Source organism: Zea mays, chromosome 2 (assembly GCF_902167145.1).
Source record: "Zea mays cultivar B73 chromosome 2, Zm-B73-REFERENCE-NAM-5.0, whole genome shotgun sequence".
NCBI classification, from domain to species: domain Eukaryota; kingdom Viridiplantae; phylum Streptophyta; class Magnoliopsida; order Poales; family Poaceae; genus Zea; species Zea mays.
The window spans coordinates 217563955-217587848 of NC_050097.1; the positions used below are offsets into that span (position 1 = coordinate 217563955).

At 45.1% G+C, this 23894-nt stretch overlaps 2 protein-coding genes and 2 long non-coding RNA genes across 11 annotated transcripts; 1 reads left to right on the forward strand and 3 right to left on the reverse strand.

Annotated features, from left to right (window-relative positions):
- Nucleotides 1-5469: 5469 nt before the first annotated feature.
- LOC100384754 (uncharacterized) lies at nt 5470-11449 on the forward strand. The gene is made up of 4 exons (NM_001177215.1): nt 5470-5830; nt 5919-5999; nt 10754-10929; nt 11098-11449. Exons 1-4 carry the CDS (start codon nt 5530-5532, stop codon nt 11290-11292), a joined length of 753 nt encoding a protein of 250 aa, NP_001170686.1. The 5' UTR covers nt 5470-5529; the 3' UTR covers nt 11293-11449.
- LOC103647832 (uncharacterized) lies at nt 6526-8696 on the reverse strand. Its single transcript, XR_004856430.1, has 2 exons — nt 7131-8696; nt 6526-7044 (listed from the first exon to the last, which is right to left on the reverse strand). It is a non-coding gene; the product is annotated as an uncharacterized lncRNA (long non-coding RNA).
- On the reverse strand, nt 8887-9578 carry LOC118476422 (uncharacterized). Its single transcript, XR_004856431.1, has 3 exons — nt 9418-9578; nt 9256-9324; nt 8887-9082 (listed from the first exon to the last, which is right to left on the reverse strand). It is a non-coding gene; the product is annotated as an uncharacterized lncRNA (long non-coding RNA).
- A 350-nt stretch (nt 11450-11799) lies between the features above and the next one.
- Nucleotides 11800-16047, reverse strand: LOC100194182 (nuclear transcription factor Y subunit A-3). Of its 8 annotated transcripts, none has more exons than XM_008669050.4 (7): nt 15877-16047; nt 14780-14918; nt 14532-14679; nt 13923-14035; nt 13718-13840; nt 12908-13072; nt 11800-12470 (listed from the first exon to the last, which is right to left on the reverse strand). In XM_008669050.4, the coding sequence occupies exons 2-7, from the start codon at nt 14840-14842 to the stop codon at nt 12132-12134; spliced, it is 951 nt and encodes a 316-aa protein (XP_008667272.1). In that variant the 5' UTR covers nt 14843-14918; nt 15877-16047; the 3' UTR covers nt 11800-12131. The 8 variants fall into 8 exon arrangements, with proteins under 8 accessions (XP_008667272.1, XP_008667277.1, XP_008667274.1 ...); XM_008669055.4 differs by having other exon boundaries at nt 13766-13840; nt 14780-14906; nt 15877-16015; XM_008669052.4 differs by having other exon boundaries at nt 14780-14906; nt 15877-16015.
- Between the last annotated feature and the right edge of the window lie 7847 nt (nt 16048-23894).

Here is a 23894-nt window from a genome sequence, read left to right on the forward strand (position 1 = left end):
TTCATTTACCTTTGACTACTTTGAAAAGGATTTACAAAAGAGTTTGCAAAAACAAAACATGTGGTGCAAGCGTGGTCCAAAATGTTAAATAAGAAAGAAACATTCCATGCATATCTTGTAAGTAGTTATATTGGCTCAATTCCAAGCAACCTTTACACCTACATTATGCAAACTAGTTCAATTATGCACTTCTATATTTGCTTTGGTTGTGTTGGCATCAATCACCAAAAAGGGGGAGATTGAAAGGGAATTAGGCTTACACCTAGTCCCTAATTAATTTTGGTGGTTGAATTGCCCAACACAAATCTTTGGACTAACTAGTTTGCCCAAGTGTATAGATTATACAGGTGTAAAAGGTTCACACTCAGCCAATAAAAAGACCAAGTTTTGGATTCAACAAAGGAGCAAAGGGGCAACCGAAGGCACCCCTGGTCTGGCGCACCGGACTGTCCGGTGCGCCACCGGACATGTCCGGTGCACCAGGGGGATTCAGACTCAAACTCGCCACCTTCGGGAACTTCCAGGGGCGACTCGGCTATAATTCACCGGACTGTCCGGTGTACACCGGACAGTGTCTGGTGCGCCAAGAGAGGTCGGCCTCAGGAACTCGCCAGCTTCGGGAAACTCCAACGGCTAGTCCACTATAATTCACCGGACTGTCCGGTGTGCACCGGACTGTCCGGTGCGACTCCGGAGCAACGGCTAACTCCGCGCCAACGGCTACCTGCTGCGCAATAAATGCGCGCTCTGCGCGCGCAGAAGGCAGGTGCGCCCATTCCGGCGCACCGGACAATGAACAGGAGTTGTCCGGTGTGCACCGGACACCCAGGCGGGCCCACAAGTCAGAAGCTCCAACGGTCAGAATCCAACGGCAGTGATGACGTGGCAGGGGGCACCGGACTGTCCGGTGTGCACCGGACTGTCCGGTGCGCCATCGTGCAGACAGCCTCCCAACGGCCACTTTTGGTGGTTGGGGCTATAAATACCCCAACCACCCCACCATTCATTGCATCCAAGTTTTCCACTTCCCAACTACTACAAGAGCTCTAGCATTCAATTCTAGACACACAAAAGAGATCAAATCCTCTCCAATTCCACACAAAGCCCTAGTGACTAGTGAGAGTGATTTGCCGTGTTCATTTAAGCTCTTGCGCTTGGATTGCTTTCTCTCTTTGATCATTTCTTGTGTTCAATACTCACTTGTAACCAAGGCAAGAGACACCAATTGTGTGGTGGTCCTTGCGGGGAGGTTTTGCTCCCGGTTGATTTGAGAAGAGAAAGCTCACTCGGTCCGAGGGACCGTTTGAGAGAGGGAAAGGGTTGAAAAAGACCCGGCCTTTGTGGCCTCCTCAACGGGGAGTAGGTTTGAGAGAACCGAACCTCGGTAAAACAAATCTGCGTGTCTCACTTCATTATTTGCTTGCGATTTGTTTTCACGCCCTCTCTCGGACTCGATTATATTTCTAACGCTAACCCGGCTTGTAGTTGTGTTTATATTTGTAAATTTCAGTTTCGCCCTATTCACCCCCCCCCTCTAGGCGACTATCAGTTACGAGCACCTTCGGCCTTATCATCTGACATTTTCCGAAGCCTCTGCTTTCTGGGTCTGAAGGATGGATCAACATTGAGCGAGTGCTCAATAACATCCCTATTAACTCCGCAGAGATCATTGGCTGACCATGCAAAAACATCTTTGTTGTTGAACAAAAACCTTATCAAGGTTTTCTCTTGCTCTTCGGATAATTGAGAGCCCAACAGCACCTTCTGCTCTGCTATGTCCTCACATAAGAGCATGGGCTTCGGCTGATCTGCTGAAGCTGCTTTCTCCCTTCTGAATTTGTATTGTTCACAAGCTTCAGCTCCATCGATGTTATGGATTGCTTTTGAGTCAGTCCAGTTTCCTTCGGCCCTTCTGGCAGCTTCCTGACTTCCATGAATAGCGATGGGTCCTTGATCCGAAGGTATCTTCATGCAGAGATAAGCAGGATGAAGAATTGCTTCGAAAGCATTGAGGGTGCCACGACCAATAATTGCATTGTAAGGGTATTCCATGTCAACAATGTCAAACACAACTTGCTCAGTTCTAGTGTTGTTGATGAACCCGAAGGTCACTGACATGGTGATCTTGCCCAGTGCTACAATCTGTCTTCCTCCGAAGCCACAGAGAGGATGTGTGGCATCATGAATCTTATCTTCTGGCTCTTGCATTTGTCTGAAGGCCTTAGCAAATATGATATCAGCTGCACTACCTGTGTCAACCAAGACATTGTGGACCAGAAATCCTTTGATAATACAAGAGATAACCATGGCATCGTTGTGTGGGTAATCCTTGAGCTGAAGGTCCTCTTGGGAAAAGGTAATAGGAATGTGAGACCATCTTGACTTGATGAAGGGTCCTTGCACCCCAACATGCTGTACCCTTCTCTGTGCTTCTTTCTTCTGTTTCTTGTTGGCTGGCTCTGAGGACGAACCACCTGTAATCGGGAGCACCAGCTTCGGGTCCGAAGCAGCTCCATCTTGATCATTGAACGAAGCCATCAGCTCAAAAAGTGGAAGTGAGTTCACCGGAGGTGGGCGCCAATGTTGGGGACTTGTTCTCAAATGCTATGAATTAAGAACAAGGCAACATAAAATGTTAAATGTTAACGTCCTTCGTCCATGAAACATTATTCCCTTGAGGATAATGAGCCTTGGACGAAGGTTGATGAGAATATAATTACGAAGCTCAAGTCTTCGTAATATAATTTTAATAGATTGTATAAGATAACATAAAATAAAGGGTATAAAAGGGTAAATAAATCATAGACGAATTATATTATATTTACTTAATGTATTGAATCATTGAACACAATAATACCTCTGCCTTGACAAAGGTTGGTTCCCGAAAGATGCGATTGCAATTACCAGAATGCGTGAACAGTAAAGGAATACTGTTCACTATTTATAGGCATAGGACACAGCCTGTGAGGAATTACAATTATGCCACTCATAAAAGTTTACAACATTGACTCAGACCTTTATGGACTAAAAGGTCATTCTATCTTTAAGTCGGTTTGTAATACCGAAGCTTCATGAAGAGGAACCTTCGGCCATCTCATACAAACAGCTTCAGCCGAAAGCCGCTTCTTCCTAGAAGACCTTCGGCGACGAAGCATAGATCCAACAGAATAGTTCTTATATTCATGTCGGTCATGTTTCTGTATACAAAAGTCATCAACACACGAGTTAAGTGGCGAAAGAATTCATCCATTGTGCTGCACTCAAACCTCTTAAAAATTAATGAGTCAAAACAATTGATCAATTCGGTTTTCAGAGTTTAATAACCAGTACATGTACATGCTTAAGTGAATGGATTTATGTAACTGATCATGTGTGTTTGACTGATTTGTTTAAATAATCTGCTCAGCTGCGTGGGAGAATAAAACAATGCGGCAGATGTACACAGGCATGGCTAAATAACGACGACAAAGGCATGGGCGCATGGCTGAATACTTGAATAGAAAACACAGGGAAGATGTAGTACCTGTGGCGCTGTAGATGTAGTACCTGTGTGGGCAAACGTCTGTCAAAACAGAGAGGTTGATTTGTGGTAGAGGTATTGATGGCGATGTGATAGAACCTGGGGTCGCGCCGTCGCCGGGAAGATGAACGCGGGTGGGAAAATAGGCGCCAAAGGCTCACAGACGGGAAAAGTTCGCGGCAAATGAACGGAAAAAACCGATTCACGGTTATTTGCCTTACTTTAGGGCTTATTGTTGGAGTGTGAACTATTTTTTGTGCCCTATACTTTTTAAATGAGATAGAAATTTAATTTTTAGGGCATTATTTTAGGGCACTCTGTTGAAGATGCTCTAAGGATAACTTCGGCAAGGATGCCTAGTTCATCACTAATAAACTGATTCATAACATTTTATCTTGATCAACAACGTTATCCATCATTGAGGCCAATGTATCGAACAATTTATCAGAAAACCGCATGTGAAAAAATAAGGACAAAATTATGGATATATTGTTAAACTTCTTAAAACACAGTGAAAAAATAAGACGAAAACAATACATCATATGCTGATTCGTGTCTCATTGCAAGCTCGGATGGGAAAACCTCCCAAGAAAAACAACCACACCCAAGTTTATAAAGAGCAATAATTATGATCCGTGGGAGAATAGAAGATATGACATTATGTCAAGGATATTTTCATATAAAAACCCCAATGAAAAAAGATATATGACATAAATTTGTATTGATGTTGTATTATTGTAAACCTTCTATGAGAAAACCTATGTAAGAAAAACTCGGAGAAAAAGAGTACAATGATGTTATATATACAACAATCAAATTTACTACTTCAAGTCATATAGAATGATTTGATTTGTACAAAATGTACGCTGCAAGTTATGTTTGATTCAAAATATAAAGTACAATTGGGACTCATAATCTGAATCTATTCAAACTAAATTTGATATGCCAATTATCGATATAGGAATATAATTTCCATACATGCCAACGAGTATGTTACGCTTGGTTTCTGCAAGAGACCATACGCTACAAGCTTTCACTATTTCACCACCATATGGATTTGAAAATCCATAATGCTTCCGTAGGGAAAGCATTGTGAGGACAAGTCATCAAAACTAAATACTTCTCGTTGTTGACTGAAAAACAATTCTCCTTAATCGCCACACTTTGTTCACCCAATATGAGTGTTTGAGCACTTTGCCTAAGACTTTTAGTCTGCATCTAGATTAGTTACAAGACAATTGTGAAGAGTATGTCAACAATTTATAGCATTTTGTATGATTCATTCAATGGAACCAATCAAACATGTGAAAATGTTTACCCTTTGGCTCCATGTCACTTTCTACAATAACAAAGTTAAGGCATTCAAATGAGCCATCGCTTGATTTTTTGCATACTTTGTGCTGGGATTTTGGATGACAAACATCCATAGGATCTAAATAGAAATATCCATAGTGTATATCTACTTGATTATTTTAGGGGATGTTTGAATGCACTAGAGTTAATAGTTAGTTAGCTAAAAATGTTAGTGGAATTAGCTAGCTAACAAATAGCTATATAACTACTAACTATTTTAAAAAATAGCTAATAGTTGAACTATTAGCTAGGGTGTTTGGATGTCTCTAACTAATTTTAGTCACTAACTATTAGCTCTGGTGCATTCAAACAACACTAGAGTAGAAAAGTATACAGAAGCGGTGGTAGAATCAGCGTACATTTGTCATGCAATGAAAGCACAAAATACTACTATATCTAGGACCAATGTTTTTTTTTTGCCTAAAGTAACTGGCAAAGTTTGAACCACAAAAAAACTTTGAATAAAAACAGGACAGATGGAGATATTTTTGTACTTTTATTATTGTCAATTCTCTGTTCTCCGAACACACCACTGTCGTCTGTCGACAACTCGACATGGTGAGTTGGCGACGCTGAAAACCGAAGCACCGAACACACGCGCACAGGGGACACTCGCGCACACTGCAGTCTGCAGCTAGCCCGTATCGCCAATCGCCATGCTCGCCTACCTCCTCCACGCCCCAGCCACCGCCGTCGCCGTCGCCGCGGCGCCCTGTGCCTCCTATCTCCGCTCACTCCCGCCGGCGAAGACCCCGTTCCTCCCCTCGCTCCCGCGCCCGGTCTCGCCGAGGCGCGCCGCCGCCGCTTTCGCCTTCTCCCCCGCCGCCGCGGCGGCCCCCATCGCGGCGTCGCTGCTCCAGGGCCCCGTGCTGGTCTGGGCCGGCCGGCTCTGCATCTACTACGCGCTCCTCCACGTCGGGCTTGCCGGCTCTCCGCGCAATCCCTTCCTGTCCCACGGTAATACACGCGAGGTTCGACGCGGCGGTGTTTCGGGTTCGGGAGTGGGGAGGGGTGTGAAGCTTTCTGATGCGTTTGTGCTTTGCAGAGATCGGCGGCGAGGACGGCGCCGGGGACAGCGACCTAGGGTTCTCCAAATGGGCCGAGAAGCTCCGTGGCGGCGCCTCAGGTTTCGTGCACTTTTCTAAATCTTGTTTGCTCGATTGTAATTGTTTATTTATGCATTTCTCGGATTTGCCGTTGATGCTCTGTCCGGTGGAAGTGAAGATTTATACGGGTTTGCCTGCATCTGTAAGGAGATTTCGGACGTGAAAAAGATATTGTTTTTTCGCAGAATCTGATTTTACTGCCTTGATAGGAAGGACCATACAAGGTGATAGGTATTTCGATGCCTTCGGCAGAATTTGGCAATTCTGGGGCTATCTCAAACTGTAAAGGGAGGTTAGCTTTAAGATGATATATGTAGAGGACTGTTTGATTTGCTGCCTAACTTGTCATAGGGCGTGTTTGGTTCGGCTTTTTTCTGACTAGCTTATCTGAAAAGCTGGTTGTGGGGAAAAGCTGGCTGTTAGGAAAAGCTGGTGGTTAGAATTTAGGTGTTTGGTTCGCCAGCTGTGCAGAAAAGCTGTTCGTGAGAATCTACGTGTTTGGATAATCAGAATGTGAAATTGCAGATTCTGTTCGAAGAAACGATAAAATGAAACTCATAACGATGAAAAGGTCATTACAGAATAATTAGAGCAGTTGATTACATCATTAGTCCCGTTACATTGTCATACTTAACTACGCCACTAAAGCATTAGCAATTGCATCTCGAAAAGCACTCATGTCTAACTCATCAGATGTGGTACTACTACTCTCACCTAAATGTACATCATGACTGCTGCTACTAGGTCCTACTTCATCAAAGTCTCTATCGTGTAGAGCACTCTCTCTAATGAAGTTATGCAATGTCATACAAGCAATAATTATCTTCGACTGTTTGGCAAGCGAAAATGAAGGGAGACTTAATAGAACTCTCCACTTCATTTTAAGAACCCCAAACGATCGCTCTATAACATTGCGTAGCGAAGAGTGTGCATAGTTAAAAACTTCTTTGCTGCCAATAGGTTGCCTCGCATTTTGCCATTCGGAAATGTGGTATTTCTGACCCTTATAAGGTGCAAGGTAGCCCTTTCTATTCGGATAACCGGAATCGACAAGATAGTATTTACCTGCACAAACATGAAATACATAAGTTCAATACGTAACCAAGTAATTAATAGCATATGTCATAAAAACCAGATATATAATTGAATACCTTCTGGTGGGTGGGGGAACCTGTCCGCATAAGTTATCAAAGTATCTTGCAGTACTCTAGTGTCATGTACGGATCCAGGCCATCCTGTGACAACAAAAGTGAACCTCATATCGAAGTCACAAACGGCCATTACATTCTGCGAAGTGTAACCGTGCCGTCCAATATATTTGGCTTGCTCTGAGGCCGGGACTGCCGCTGGAAAGTGACTACCATCAATTGCTCCTATGCAGTCCTTGAAGTGTGGCCAAAATCTCGCCTCTCGCAAACGCGGATGAATCTCCGTGAAATATGGGTCTTTGGGCTTAATGATGTCAGATGACATCTTAAACAGTGCATCAAGGACTTCAGTATACTTGCGACTAATTGTTTCCAACGAGTGACCAAACTTATTCCTTAACTGCCTAAATGACTGTGGGGGGCTGTTTTGAACATAATACAACCTGGCATTGCCTGCACCAAATGGTAGTTCCTAGTTTTAGATGGCCAATACTAATGTTAGTCTAGGAAAAAAAGATGTACTTACTTCATTTTGCTTGGCCCACCACTCATCTGGCGCACTGATTGAACCAGTATGAGGGTCTCGACCAAGACCTGTAGCCCTTTCATTAAGAGTTTTCCACTGGGTGAACATTCTCTTCAACGAATCCCACCTATTCTTCATTTGATCCCTGGTGTAAGTGCGACCAGTGCGTTCCTTAAACTTCCTTATGAGGTTAGCATACCCTTCTGCATTTAGAAATTGTTGTGGCCTGTTCCGAGCATTGACCTCTTCTACACAAATTTCTGTGTAAATTTTTGTTGCTCTACTATCCCACTTTGCAATCACTTTGCCGGACTTGTCCATCTAGTGCATAACAAGTATATAGTATTCAACATACGTAGTAGTGCTCTCGGATTAAAAACAACAAAAACATGAACACTATACTGGCCATATTAACTTCAGGTAATACCATAAGTACTAAGATTCCAATTTCCTTAATTACACAACGACAACCTTAAATAAACTGGTAGTGCACACAAAAGGACAGGGAACACATTTACAACAGCCCATTAACCAAAAGAACAAACTCATTCCCTGTTTCCCTAAGACCTTACTACAGAAAAGCACAGTGAATTCATCCCTGTTATTCAAACACCTAACTCCAAGGTTCACTCCCTTCTACCTTAAACATCATTGTCACTAAACGAAGGCATGTGATCGGAGTCATATTCAACACCCCAGAAGTTTTGGAAATGCTCCGCAAAGTCCCAGTGTGGAGTAAGGTCGTCATCAGATGGGGGTGGAGACGACAAGGTAGAAGGTTCATAGCTGCTGTCAACCGGGATGTTTACGTTGTTCACGATGTCCAAATGCTCTTGCAACACCAGAGAGTCTTGCTCCAGCATGCAAGCTATCTCCTCCAAAGCTACACGAAGTTTGGTAGCATCAAATGAGGTCAACCCACGTCCAGGACGGATTGTTTCCCTCGCTACGGAAAATATCTTGTCCGAAATCTCTTGCATCCTTCCAATTGCCTTGTTGGCTATGGAGTCTGCTGAATCCATCTGATGTGGATTTAGGTGGTCAGTTTACTACAGAAGGGGACAATCTAAGTTCCATGTACTGACATTATTTGAGTGCTAACAATGACAAAGTTTGGTTGAAGCTATTAACATACAGGTTGTAACAAACAGAGAATGAACTGAACCGTGAACATACAGGTTGTGACAAACAAACGTAGAAGTAATCACTGCACATATCATACTTATACAAAAGAACAATGGTATCCCTAGGTAACAATAAACATATGACCATCCCAGCTCTCGTATCTCCAAGTAATATGCACAAATGACAGCACATATATAAATTGGTTGTGCCCATGTGGACAGTAAATTGCGCAAGAAATTGTGTATGAAAGTACCTTGGATGCACTTGATCTTGGAACCGAAGACGAACAACTCGATACGCAAATCTGTAGGCGACAATGCACAAAAATCTCTCTGTTAGTACGACGTTCCATACCCTTGAAGATGAATTGATTTAACTGGAGAGGAGGGGGCGGCGTGGGTCGGGATTGAGGCCCAACCCTAGCAACAGTAAAGGAGGGAGCGGGGTGGCTCGGGATGGAGGCGACGAATTCCGTACCTGCGAAGATGCCAACGCGATGGTCGGGGACCGGAGGAACCAGCACGACGGACAAGGGCGCCGGTGTCACTGCGGCAACCATAGCGAAACAGGAAACGGTGAAGGAAACGCGGCAGTGGGAGGAGAAGGGGATGGACGAGTTCGCAGAGGAGTAGTCCGTACCTGCGAAGACGACGATGCGGCGAGGAGAGGGTCCGGCGGCGGTGCGTTGGGTCCGGATCTGCGGTCCGGTGGCTTGGCGGCGGCGGCGGTGCGTTGCGGGGGTAGAACCCTAGCGAAGTGCGCGGGGGCTTCTATCCGAAGCCAAGTGAGCGCGGCTTCGTGACGACCGTGGGAGCTCGGCTTCTTACCGAAGCGCGTCGCGCAGAAGCCGGCCCAAAATCTGCGCGTTTGGTAGCAGCTTCTGCTTCTGGCGGCCAGAAGCCGACCAGAAGCTGAACCAAACAGCCACATAGTTTGCCACTTCTAAGGTTAGACAAGTTTAACCAAGTTAGGCATGTGTTTGGTTTGAAGCCATAGTTGTGGCAAAATTTTTCTCCTGCAACGTAGGTCCTACTCGTCAATGACAGGCAAAAGTGTGGCAAGATTTCCTTAGGCGTGACAAACTATGACGCAGAATTTGAGCGTCTAACCTTAGGCAGGTGTGCCATAAAATTGTATGGCAATTTTTGGCACCTTAGATATAGAACCAAACAGCTCCTAGATGTTTCAACATGTCACAATGTCATGGGGGTCATGCACTGAGTTGATACTTGCTACATAGTATGAATGCGCCAACCCGAATGTTGACTTGGTCTGGTGTTGATGGTTTAGGGTTTGTTTGGATGTCCATATACCCACCTTAATTTACATGTGTAAATTCCACATCAAACTTGTCCAACGTACATGGACTGAGGAGGATACATGGGCATCTAAACAAGGCCTCAAATGGAATGAGTGAGTTTTGTAGACTTAATATGGTGAAGAGAACTAAGTAGTCAAATTGGGTATGTTTGCGTGGGTACGATCTTGCACTTTGGTTGGCTTCCTTAGCCAACTTTCACTGTACTTGCTACAAAGGATGGATTGACCAATATTCTTTTCTGGCTAGAGAATAATATCATCCTTTTGTGACCTAGAGTATGTTAATGCCAAGCTGCTGTCTTTCTGTTCCTTTTTTTTCTGTAGTACTCTGGAATTGAAATGCAATTCTGAACTTACTCCTTTTGACCTTCTGGGTTTGTATTTCTTGAAATTGAAGAATCCATCTTCCATGCTATATCTAGCTGTACTGGGATGAAAAAGTTCTCTTTTTTATATAATAATGATGACTAGTAACCTCTCAGTCAGTGTTTGTAAGGCTCTTTAGATTCTTTACATTCAACTTTAACAAGGAAAAAGCCTGTACATAACCCCAGTGGCCCTCAAATAAATTTGTAGATGGAAACTTATATATACTCCATTACATTGTTTTGCAATGGACGAGAAGGTTAATAGTCTTGAGCTTCTTGCTGATCAGGTGAAAAAGATGCTCAGCATAAGGGAAAGCTAACTAGCAAATGGAAGCCGACCACCAAAGGCACACTGAAAAGAACTTACAGAGTACGATCAACGGATGAAGGAAGGCGGGTCCTCAAGGAGATCGCTTCAGTTCTGTCCCAAGATGACCATTTTGTGGATGCCTCGTCTCACAAGGTAAAATCTTGTCCCATTCCAGAACAAGTGATCTCATCTGCCCCTTTATGCACCATTTTTCGAGCAAGTATTATCTCAGCACCTGTCAACAGAGGTTTTAAACATGTTTCTTTTTTGCTTTTGTTTGGTTGTTACTAAATAAGTCCTCATGTTTAAACTACCAATCAGGGTTGCCAAGTTAGGAGGGAAAGTGCTCATGGCGAAAGTGTTTGCTGCTACAACGTGAGAGCGTTGTTCGATGAGCTTCCAACTCCTCACCTGCTTCTGGAGATTACACCTTTCCCTGCTGGACAACTTACCGACAACGACTACCGAAAGGCGGAGAGGCTTGAGATGGTGCTGAGGCTCAGCGCTTCTATTTAAAAAACTGGGGACTGGTTTTTCAATTTCCCCTAGTACTTTCTTTGCCCAAGTTGTAAATTGTCTTCCTGTGGGCCTGTAAATTGACGCAGTTGGCTAAGAACTACTTGCAAAACACAAGTTCTGGTTGATTAATTTGAGCTTAAGAACCTGATATGATATACACTTGGGCGTTTCCCTGAACTGTATCAAATGCTTCTCACTGTTTCCTTTTCCTTGAGTAAGGAAAATAGGGATGGGCATGGATTGATCCATTGATCTACTTCGCTTAAGTAACAGATTTTTCCATTTGTCAAGCTCAAACTGACAATGCTATATGATTAGTTCGATAGGATCGCTCCATGCGCATCCTATGGAAGTGATTTGTTCTCGGCGTGAGCATCATTATTTCTGTTCACTCCTAACATCTCTGCAGTGCTGCTTTGAGAACATAGATGAATGCACAAATGTGTATGGTATGTCATCGTCACATCAAATGCAAAACGTTGGCTGAGGCTAGACATGCTGGAATTCAGAGAAACTGCAAACTGGGGAGCTAGTTTATCAGACACTAATGGCAGCAAAGTACTGAACCACAAGATCATGTTTCGATGGCTTTGTCTCAGAAACTCAGCACAAGGTAGCATGTCATGTATGGGTCAGTTTTGAGGAACAAACTCATAACCTAACCACAGTTCTCAGGTACAGCAACAGCAACCTCAAAAAAGGCTTGCATATAACTGAAGGTTTGGTTTATTCTGAGGATCTCAAGCTACATGTCGATTGCATATTCAAAGTTCCAAGAGCCAAGGATGAGTTGCCACAGGCAGTGTGCCTGGGAATGGTGTTGTGCCCACTTCTCTTCACCTTATGGTGGAAACACGCTGCTGCATGCCGATCACGGCCAGCTTCAAGCCTCCTCGACCTTGGTCACTGAAGTTTGTCGTGGGGCGGAAGCCAACTGAGGGCAAGCAGCTGCGGTCCTGGCCGGCTGTTGAAGCACCTGCAGTGCCAGAAGAGGGCGTGCAGGTGGGGCCACTTTGGGAGATTATGCTGTTGGCAATGATCTTTGAGCACAATGAACCACTCGATGCCTGATACTGCTGGTTCTGCTCCTGGAGCTGCTTTGTGTTGAGGAACCGTCCTCCTGATCCACGAGCCCGTTTCATGGCATGACGATGTCGGGACTCATGAAGATATGGCTGTGAAGAAATGCAACTTTGTAACGTGTATTTGCCATATAAATTATATAGCTGAAGTAACAGAACTATTGCCTGTATAGGAATGCAGGACTAATTCATGCAGCTTTCAGATCAGAAAAGAACAGATGAAAAAATGTTGAAGAAGCCAAGAAAATGCTTGATGTTAGCTAGTTACAAAATAATTATTACTCTCACCCTTACAAAAATGCTTGGTGACACAAGTCCAGAACAATTTGCTAATAAAAAAATTAAGCCTATGACAAACCCACTGAAATTGTAGCCAGAGGGTCTTTTGTGACCTCCCTCTGAATATGGTCAAGACCCAAGAAAAATCTACTGTATTGATAATCAAAGCTCTGTATGCAGCAAATGCTAAAGAACAATGAAAGTCATCTTACCAAATCAGCATCAGGAATTGGAAAATTACTATGTATTACCTTCCGATTTTTCACCATCTTGTTCTGGGCCTCCAATTTAGCACGTGTTTGCCTCCTCCTAAGGATTGCATGGTATTGTTTTGCATTAACATATATTGGTTCTTCTGCAGGTTCCACAGGTAACATACCCGGAGTGTTCGTTGTATCATTTTGCTGGGGATGGACCTAAATGCATATTACAGGAATGACGGTATTAATGCAGGCTCATTTGTTTGGCAACAAAAAGGTTTTTGGATATGAAGGAGCCTATGCATTATGGTTTTGTACTCCTTAGATCTTTTATCTAGAGATCATAAATAGCCTTTTATCAACGTTCTTAGTTTTTTATCAACACTCTTATTTTTATATAATTTGCACAGAACTTAATGGAAGCTATTTATAATATCTCCAGACAAAAAGGCAGTCTCGTGCATGTGCTCCCGCTTATGCAGGTCCGGGTTGGGTCTGACCCTTCCCCAGATGCGCACATGCACCAACTGCCATTTTTTATCTGGAGATATCATAAATAACTTCCATTAAGCTTTGTGCAAATTATAGAAAAGAAGAGCATTAAACCAAAAATGGTGCAACAAAATTTCTTGTGCATCGTCAAACTTCAAGTGAAAAGCATGATTTACCATTTCTGTTGCTTTGAAAAATAATCAATTCACAAATAAGGAAGCAGAAAGAATGAGTTTCACAAGGAGCCTTTGTAACACCTAATATAAAGGAATCAATGACGATCTCTCTCTAAAATTAAAATAACTGCAAATGTATCATAGAGAAATCATTATATGATTTTGTAACTCTAAATGTTTGATATTTACTTACAGAATGTGGCCAGGAAGACAGAAACTGAAAAATTAAGAGTGAACATACAATGGCATGTGGAGGATATCCTGTCAAGACCCCAACCGCACTATAATAAGCATCAGAAGTATAAGGAATACAAGCCTGGAACAAATGTAGGAAGTTAGCTCAAGGCAGCACATAATATTTAAGAAAGCAGCACTTCTCCCAATCAAATGGAACTTACAAAAGATGGGCTGTAATGTAATTTTGGGGCCAAAAAGGCAGAGCCTTCCTTCCCCAAGGACAATACTGGCTTCATTGTGTCCTGATTATCTTTCCCATGATCTTCATCATTGTCTGAAGACAAAAATACACTTTCATGATGGTGGTTATGTATCAATAAACCTTATTAGATATTAGTCTTGGACAGGGGAACATTGTTTCAAAGGCCAAGATAATTGGAGATTTCTCAAAAGACAAGGGGTTGGTGAAGTTGGTAATAGGAGCAAAGGATTCTTTTATGCAAAAAAGGCAGGAACATCTACAACAAAGTGACTAAATTTCGATATACCCATTTCTAATTTGAGTCCATATGAATACTATCTGACTATCACTCAAGGAGCAATACAAGAATATGAAAATGTCCATGTAAAACTGCATGCGTAGTAGAACTTATGGATACTGGCACTACAGCATAACAGAGCAAATAAATAAAGGCATCTGAACAGATTCAACTCAGAATTCATCAGTTCATAACATTTCTTGTGAAGTAAACTTAAAATGAAGCTGTGTTCCAATGCCAACGGTGTAAAAATATATATAACTGATAATGTGGTTGGAGATAAAGAAGTACCTGATTGAGTTGATGTGTGTTCATTTGGACTGCTTTCACTTGCTGCTGATGCTTCTTGGTGAGACCGATCAGACTCCGATGATGAATCCCTATCGCAAACTTTATGGCCTGAATGTTTCATCTCATAACCATTTCCTGACAAGGAGCCCTACATATATAGGCTAGCTAATGAGCTAACTATCTGTGGTATGGCAAACAGACACAGGTTTAGGGTTTAAGGTCTTGACAGCATAAATACCAACACTTACATGGTTAGACTTAGACATGGGATGGACAGAATGATCCTCCATTTCCCGTAAAATCACAGGCATTACAAGATGGTGTCACTGAGCTCCAAACAACATTTTGCTTCTGAGAAATCAGATGATCTGGTACCTAAAAATTAACCTTTGTGGCAAGTAGCCCGCATTGAATTAGCTGAATTCACAGTAACAAGCTAAAGAACAAGGGTAATTGACGGAACCCTACTCTATCAGTTACAGATTGACATCTATTCCAGGCAGAGTGCCAAGTGGTATCTGCTTTCAGTGGATTATCTCATTATCATCAATGGCAAGTTATTTTTTCCCATCTCAGATGTTTGGACACTGGAAAACACTATAGAGAACCTTTGTTTTTACCAAGAGTGGATCAGCATTTTATCCCACTAATTTTGTGCATGTCAGTTGTCAGGTCCTCACAGGAAAGATGCTTCAGCAAACTTTTAGCTCGTATCAACAAGTTTAGGCACTGATAAGCCTGACTCGACACTCCCCTGAAGTTCTAACATGCATATCCGCACCCTCAAGATGACCCTTTATCAGACAGTTATAATCACCAGAGTCTGCACAATTTAGATTCAAGCCATCTAATCCTAGCTAGAATAGAAAAGGGATTGCAGATTCCCACCCACCCAAATTGCCGAAACCATCAGCAGCCCACGCCCCGGGCAATCCACGAAATAGTGGTCAGCTCATAGGACTTGCGATCGGATTCTAGGAAGTAGGAACAACGCATCGTGCAATGCGAGCTAGGCTGAAGCCAAAGCTTATCCAAGCAAGCATAGCATGGGCATGGCCAAGAACAGAAACATGCGAACTCAGCCAAAAAAATCCTGTTAAACTTCACAAATTCCCAAGCGGGGAATCAAGAAAACCAGAGGGGGGAAACCTTAGGAGTGACAAGATTGAAGAAAAAAAAAGATGAAGCAAATCAAACCGCAGAGCAAGACTATAAGGCAAAGCAACCCAGCAGAGTGAGCACGACGCCACTCCGGGAACGGAGAGCAGACAAGCCGTCCAATCTGTGGTGGCAGTGCGCTCAAGAACAGAACTGACCAATCGAGGAGGGGTCAGGGGCAGTGTACCTGTATCTCCCTCTTCTGTCCTCTCCCCTTCGAGTTTCTCTCTCTACCTTCTTCGGAATCGTATAGATAGAGAGAGAAATACGTCGAAGCAACTGAGGAGTGATACGGGGCACGACGAGGCCGCTCCTGCTGCCAAATATACGCGCCTACTGTGCAGCCTCTTTCTGTCCTTTTCTGGGTCTGTTAGTTTTTTCGGCGCAATAAACAAACAAGAAATGTTTTGCCGCCCCCTCCGCTGCTCGGTGCTCACACGTCACCCGCCTTGAATATTGGTAGGTGCACCAAGAACCCAGACGCACGGTGATCAGACATTTGCTATGTTTTCACGGGTTCTTACCACTTTTGATTCGTTGGCCGTGTTTGGGATCGGCGGCGTCACGCGTTTTGGATTGAATCTTTTAATATCCAATTGTAGCTCAATTCTTCAACTGGGTTCATTTCTTTATCTTAAATAGAAACCTAAATCCATACTTACCGTTGTTAATTATCAAGCCAAAAACACATCTAATCTAGAGGCAAAAAGGCACGGAGGCCAAAGGGTGAAGCATCATGAATGTCCTAGAAACTGACACCTAAAGCGAGATTTGGCTCTTTTAGTTGTCTCTTAGATAAAAATTAGGTATTTACGTTGTTCAAAAATGGTGAAGACAAGAGATGTCAAGTTACCCTGTTTGTTTTCTCGTACTAAATTTTAATTCATGACACATCGAATATTTGATGCTAGTTAGAAATATTAAATATAATTTAATTATAAAACTAATTGTACTTGTGAGAACTAAACGATAAGACAAACTATTGAATCTAATTAGTCTATAATTTGCCCGTGTGATGCTACAGTAACCATTTGCTAATCGGTAATCAATTATGCTTAATAATTAGTCTCGCCGTTTAGTCTTCATTTGTGTAATTAACTTTATAATTATTAGAGCATATTTAATACTTGTAATGGACATTCAAACATCCAATCTAATGTGTGCTGAACTTTAGTCCCTAAAACCAAACACCCTAAACTCTATTGTCTCTTTTGACTCGGTTTTGACATCGAAATTTGTTCTCGTATGCGTTTTGAGAGCTTCAAAATATAAAAGACAATCCTTCCACTCCCTCTATGTATAGAGTTTTTTCTCTCATTTATCTATTTTTATATTTTAAGTAACAAATTAAGCAAAAACTAAAATCTATATAAGACATTTGATAATATAACAAATATGTACATACAAAAATAGAATGGATTATGTCTCTAATATAGAGGACGAGATGAAGAACATTGCCTAGAGATGCGACATGACATAATTAATCTAAATTGTTAAACCAAACAAGAACTAAATTTTGAAAATAAAAAGATCGGTTCCTTGTTCAATTCTAGATAACAACCAATTAAAATAAGAAAGATAATTTTGGCTTCTACTCTTAAATAACCAAATTAACCAAAGGTGTATAACGAGGGAGACAAGGGTTTTAAACAGGTTTGAGACGCCTGAGTGTAATACCCTATGTCCTCTTTGAGTGAAATGGATTATGGAAAAACGGCTAAGTTCCTATTATAGGAGGGTTGTGAGAGCCCGAGAGTGTAAAATGTTTGAGGTTGGAACCCTTAGACCAACTCCAGCAGACTCCCTCTCCGTATCCCTAAAACGCGCAGCCAACACATTCTCTCTCCTCTCTGTATCCGTCTCCGTTTCCAGCAACACTCCCCATCCCACTCCGCATGCAGTCTATGACACCTGGGGCCCGCGAGCAGCCGCGCGCGCACGCAGAGAGCTGCGGAGAGGAGAGAGAAAGCGTGGAAATGGGGAGTCAGGGTACAGGCCGTGCGTTTTACGGAGCCGGATGCGGAGCCTGCTGGACTGATGAATAGTGTGCTAGACTCCGCAAAATAGGGATACGGAGCCGCATGCGGAGTGCTGCTGGAGTTGGTCTTACACAGGGCCACATTCTCCCTTTTATACACCAAGAGAGAGAGGGGTACAATTGGCAAGTGGGACCAAACCATGCGTCTGTCATACTGTGTATTAATGGAAGTCTTATTGACATCAATCTGAGGTCTTGTAGAAGTGGCTAAGGCGTTGTAGACGCATGTCCTACCCGTACCAGATGACCGTGACTTGGGAGTGCACATGTTTTTAGGGTGAAAGTCTGTAGGGGAATCCCTACATCACGCTTTTTATTTAATCTTAAAAAGGTACAAAGGGAGGCAATGATAAGAGAGAGAGAGAGATAAAAAAAATAAAGAGAATCTATCAAGAGTTTAGTTAGAACAACACTCTAGCCTTAAAAGAGGCATTAAATCTCAGTGTTAGCACATGTTTTTGGAATCCTAGGATGTGGCAGGTAAAGGAGCAGGCCCTCCACGTCGCTACAGGAACCTGGGAGGCCGGGAGCATGTCACGGATGACTGAGGTCGTGCACACCGTGGAGTACAACACGGGCGACCTGGAACGTGACAGACCATAGCACATACCGTCCACCATAGAGGTTGTGTCAAGTCGTGGCGCATGTCACGCACGATCGCACGCTGCCATAGTGTCACACTAATGCCACGCCTAGATTGTTGGGACCTGACAGGTAGAAAATGGGCACAATGCTACTTCAGACACATTGGTTCCGTCAAACATGTGTGACACATATCATGGAATGATACACCACCATATTAAAGAAAATCACACACAGAAAGAGCGTAGATCTAAGACTGTTGTAATAGATCGTCGACACTATAGTATACACACACATGATGTAGAAGGTTCATGCTGCTTGAGCATAGTACCTTTATATCCTACATGTGATGGGTGATTAGAGGCAAGTGTGGATAAACTTACGCACTCAGGTGTCTAGGATAGCTAGTCAGAATAACCCTAGTTGCCTCTTGGGATGTCAAGGGAGTGAGCCCCTTTCTATGTTGCTTTAAGACTCTCTTTTATAGTAGAATAAAGTTACATCTGTATAGAAAGTGCCCTTTTCCCAGCAAAGGTCCAACTACTCGTATCTTGACATAGTTGTCGTGCTATATGTGGAGCACATCTTTGGCGTGCCATGGTTGTGGGTGATAGATATCCCCTGAGTCCTTACGAGCACAGAGACGTTGTTTTGCCCCACCCGAGGCCAACCTCAGATGAGAGACGATGTTTCGTCTCGCTCGAGGCCAACCTTGGATGGGAGACGTTGTTCCGTCTCGCCCGAGGCCAACTCTGGATGGGAGACGTTGTTCCGACTCGTCCAAGGCCAACCTCGGACGGGAGACGTTGTTCCAACTCACCCGAGGCCAACCTCGGATGGGAGATGTTGTTCCGACTTGCACGAGGCTAGATCTGGGTGGAAGAAGCAATCACGACTCGTCTGAGGTCAGCTCTAGGCAGGAGAAGCAATCACGACTCGTCTGAGGCCATCTCTGGGTAGGAGAAGCAATCACGATTCGCCTGAGGCCAAATGTAGCATCCCAAAAATTCAAATCTTGAATTTTTCTCAAACTCGCTCTAAATTCAAAATGAATTTCAAATTTCATTTCAAAATGTTTGTTTGCGAGTTGATATCAGCAAATAAAATATAGTGGTCTATATTCTCTCCAAAATCCTCCTCAAATATCCTACGAATATTTCCCCAATGATCCCTTCAAGTTCTTTCCAGAAATATTGTCCAAATATTCCATCGATAATTCTCCAAGTATTTTCTTCCTCGGAAATACCTTCCGAATCATTTTTCAAGTCCCTACAAATATTTTCTTCATAACTTTTCTCATGCTCATACGTATACGTATGCCTCCAGTGTCATACGGTGAGCTCTACAAGCTAATCTCACTTATACAAGACAAATACATGCTAATCTCCCACTAATCCTCTCATCCTCCCACTAATCCTCACATCCCTCCCCCTAATCTCCCACCATGGCTATAAATAGAGGGGCAAGGGCCTCCTCTCATCCCACCCCAAGCCATTTCATGGCAACTCTCTCCCCCCCCCCACACACACATCCACTCCATGTTCCACACAAGCACACACTAGCACAAGGATCGTTTGGTCGTTCTTCGATCGTTCGTCCCCCTATTCTTAGTTTGTTCGTTCGTTCGTCCGATCGTTCGTCCAATCGTTCGATCGTTCGGCCGTTCGTTCGTCCAAATAATCTTTTTCCTGCCGTTATGTTGCCGAAATTCCGTTCGTTCGTTCGTTCGATCATTTGATCGTTCATCGTTCATTCATAGTTCCTATTCATCGTTCATCGTTCGTTCATAGTCCCTATTCATCGTTCTTCCAGATAATCTTTGTCCTACCGTTATGCTGCCGAAATTCCGATCGTTCGTTCGTCCGATCATTCGATCGTTCGTCCGTTCGTTCGTCCAAATAATCTTTTTCCTGCCGTTATGCTGCCAAAATTCCGATCGTTCGTTCGATCATTCGATCGTTCATCGTTCGTTCATAGTTCCTATTCATCGTTCATCGTTCATTCATACGAACTATTCACCATCGCTATTCATCATCGTTACTACTCATCGATGATATCTATGTAACTTTTTGTCGTCACTATTCATCGTTACTATTCATCGATTAGCCGATCACCCCAAATTTCAACTACTCATACATCATGCTGTCCAGTCCACCTAAGACCAGCCAGACCCATATTCCAGTCATACGGACTCCGGTGACTGTGATTTTCCTTCCAGTGGGAACCTCCCATCTGGTCACCCATCCTAGGTTTCTCCAAGTTGAGCATGCTTAACTTTGAGATTCCTTTGAACCAGGCTTCCAAACTCAGATTCCAATAATTCTTGTTTCTAAATTCTTATCAAACTATTCCCTATCCAACCATGTCATTCCTTAAGCCTGGTCCATATTCCAGAAAACTCCCAAAATACTCTTGTCCCATATTCTGCCTATAACTCTCCTGTTCATACTAAGTCAGACGATTCATTCGTCACTATTCTCACCAACAGTGAACTTCATTGTGCTACACCACATACACCCAGCTATAAATACACCCAGCTACCCTCTCCCTCTCCACACACACTCAACACCCTCAGCCAAGGCAAACACCCCACCCACTCAGTTACTCTGCTCTGCCGGCTACACGCATGGTGTCGCTTCGCCTCCAGTCCACCCTCCTGGTAAGCACCTCCGCTCCACCACCAGTAATATCACAACACCACATGACATAGATTCTACTCAAGACTCTACCCATCCATATATCGCTATTCTGACCACTATACTAAATATTTGTTGGTATACTTGCTGCTTTGTATGTTTGCTTGTTCATGTTGCATAGTTATCGGAGCGTTCATGCTGTCTCGTGGAGGCCAGATCCGCAAGTCTATGCTAGACGGTGGAGCCAGAAGCCAGTTCCGCGAGCTCCCCTTCCCCCTTCGCTGAATAAGCACGGCAAGCTCACTGGATCCCTTTGATGCATAAATTACCTATGATTTTTCAACCACAACCCTCAGCCTGTTATTTTATGCATGATATGATTTTGAGACAAGTTATTATGGCCACCCAAGTCGCTTGCCACAATCAATCCATAATATATTTGTTACAAATGATTTGAGAAAAGGGTGTGAGTTTTCAAAAGAAAATGCTTTTCAAAATGTGTATGACGAAGGGTTTTCACCCTTATCACCTTTGAGTAGGGATGATCAGGGACTCCCTGGTTTAGGGGAGTGCCTAAGGTGATGGCTCAGCTGGTTTAGGCGTGAGCAGAAGGATTGTCCCCTCGTATAAGGACTGGTTTGTCATCTTTCACTACCTGTACTCATGATAAGTACAACCACTCGAGACTGTGTGGGCAGTCACTCAATCCGAACTCGTACGGTCCAACCTCAGGGTTATGAAGGCTAGGGAGCATCGGGAGGATAAGGAGGGGGAATGTTTTGTCCGGTTTGGACATGGCGGTGGCCTGACTCCTTCCGGTATAACCGTTAAGGTTAGGACGTGCGAGGAAAGATAGAGATTCGGATTCGGGTCTCACTAGCTATGAGATCGCAGAGCCGGACTAGTAGGTAAAGTGTACACCTCTGCGCAGAGTTTGAAAACCTATTTGTCGGCGTCTCGAGACCGGGGGGTCCCTCAGGCCGACGAGTGAGTGTGTCGCGTGCCCCAGCCCAGATGGGTCGAGCGCGTGGGCGAGCGCGAAGGGGGGAAGCGAGGTGGCCGGAGACGGGCGTGAGAGAGGTGGAAATCCCGCGGCCTTCGTGTTCGTCCCGCGCCCAGGTCGGGTGCGCTTGCAGTAGGGGGTTACAAGCGTCCACGCGGGTGAGGGAAGCGAGCGGCCCCAAGAGAGCGCCTGTCCCGTCCTCGTCCCCGCGCGGCCAACCTTCTCTAAGAAGGCCCTGGTCCTTCCTTTTATAGGCGTAAGGAGAGGATCCAGGTGTACAATGGGGGTGTAGCAGAGTGCTACGTGTCTAGCGGGGGAGAGCTAGCGTCCTAAGTACATGCCAATGTGGCAGCCGGAGAGATCTTGGCACCCTGCTGGTGTGATGTCGTGGCTGTCGGAGGAGCAACGGAGCCTGGCGGAGGGACAGCTGTCGGAGCGGTTGAGTCCTTGCTGACGTCCCCCTGCTTCCGTAAGGGAGCTGAGAGCCGCCGTCGTCACAGGGCTAGCGGGGCGCCATCATTGCCTATCTGGCGGAGCTAGCCAGATGGGACACCAGTCTTGTTCTCTGCGGCCCGAGTCGGCTCGGGGTAGGGTGATGATGGCGCTTCCTGTTGACGTGGCGGGTCTGTGCCCTAGGTCGGGCGACGTGGAGGCTCCTCCGAAGCCGGGGTCGAGTCTGTCTTCCATGGCCGAGGCCGAGCCCGAGCTCCTGGGTCGGGCGAGGCGGAGGTCGTTCGGCAGAGGCCAGGGCGGAGTCCGAGCCCTAGGGTCGGGCAAAGCAGAGTTCGTCGTCTTCTGGGGCTGAGCCTGAGTCCGAGCCCTGGGTCGGGCGGAGCGGAGTTCGCCGTCTTCCGGGGCCTAGCCCGAGTCCGAGCCCTGGGTCGGGCGGAGCGGAGTTCGCCGTCTTCCGGGGCCTAGCCCGAGTCCGAGCCCTGGGTCGGGCGGAGCGGAGTTCGTCGTCTTCCGGGGCCTTAGCCCGAGTCCGAGCCCTGGGTCGGGCGGAGCGGAGTTCGCCGTCTTCTGGGGCTTAGCCCGAGTCCGAGCCCTGGGTCGGGCGGAGCGGAGTTCGCCGTCTTCCGGGGCTTAGCCCGAGTCTGAGCCCTGGGTCGGGCGGAGCGGAGTTCGCCGTCTTCTGGGGCCTAGCTCGAGTCCGAGCCCTGGGTCGGGCGGAGCGGAGTTCGCCGTCTTCCGGGGCCTAGCCCGAGTCCGAGCCCTGGGTCGGGCGGAGCGGAGTTCGCCGTCTTCCGGGGCTTAGCCCGAGTCCGAGCCCTGGGTCGGGCAGAGCGGAGTTTCCTATGGCGCCTTTGGCAAGGCCTGACTGCCTGTCAGTCTCACTCTGTCAAGTGGCACTGCAGTCGGAGTGGCGCAGGCCGCGCTGTCCTTCTGTCAGACCGGTCAGTGGAGCGGCGAAGTGACGACGGTCACTTCGGCTCTGCCGGGGGGCGCGCGTCAGGATAAAGGTGTCAGGCTACCTTTGCGTTAAATGCTCCTGCGACTCGGTCGGTCGGCGCGGCGATTTAGTCAGGGTTGCTTCTTAGCGAAGGCAAGGCCTCGGGCGAGCCGGAGATGTGTCCGCCGTTAAAAGGGGGGCCTCGGGCGAGACGGAAACCCCTCGGGGTCGGCTGCCCTTGCCCGAGGCTAGGCTCGGGCGAGGCGTGATCGAGTCGCTCGTATGGACTGATCCCTGACTTAATCGCACCCATCAGGCCTCTGCAGCTTTATGCTGATGGGGGTTACCAGCTGAGAATTAGGCGTCTTGAGGGTACCCCTAATTATGGTCTCCGACACTATTCGAATAGTCTGTGTCCACAGGAATGGACGAGTCTGGTATGGTATGGCAATTAATGTTTTGTTTTCCAAAAAAAAGAGAGATGCTTTTGAAAAGTGGTTTTTAAAAGGTCTGGCTGTTGAACCGTGAGCTATGGTGGACGGGAAGTCCAGTAGCT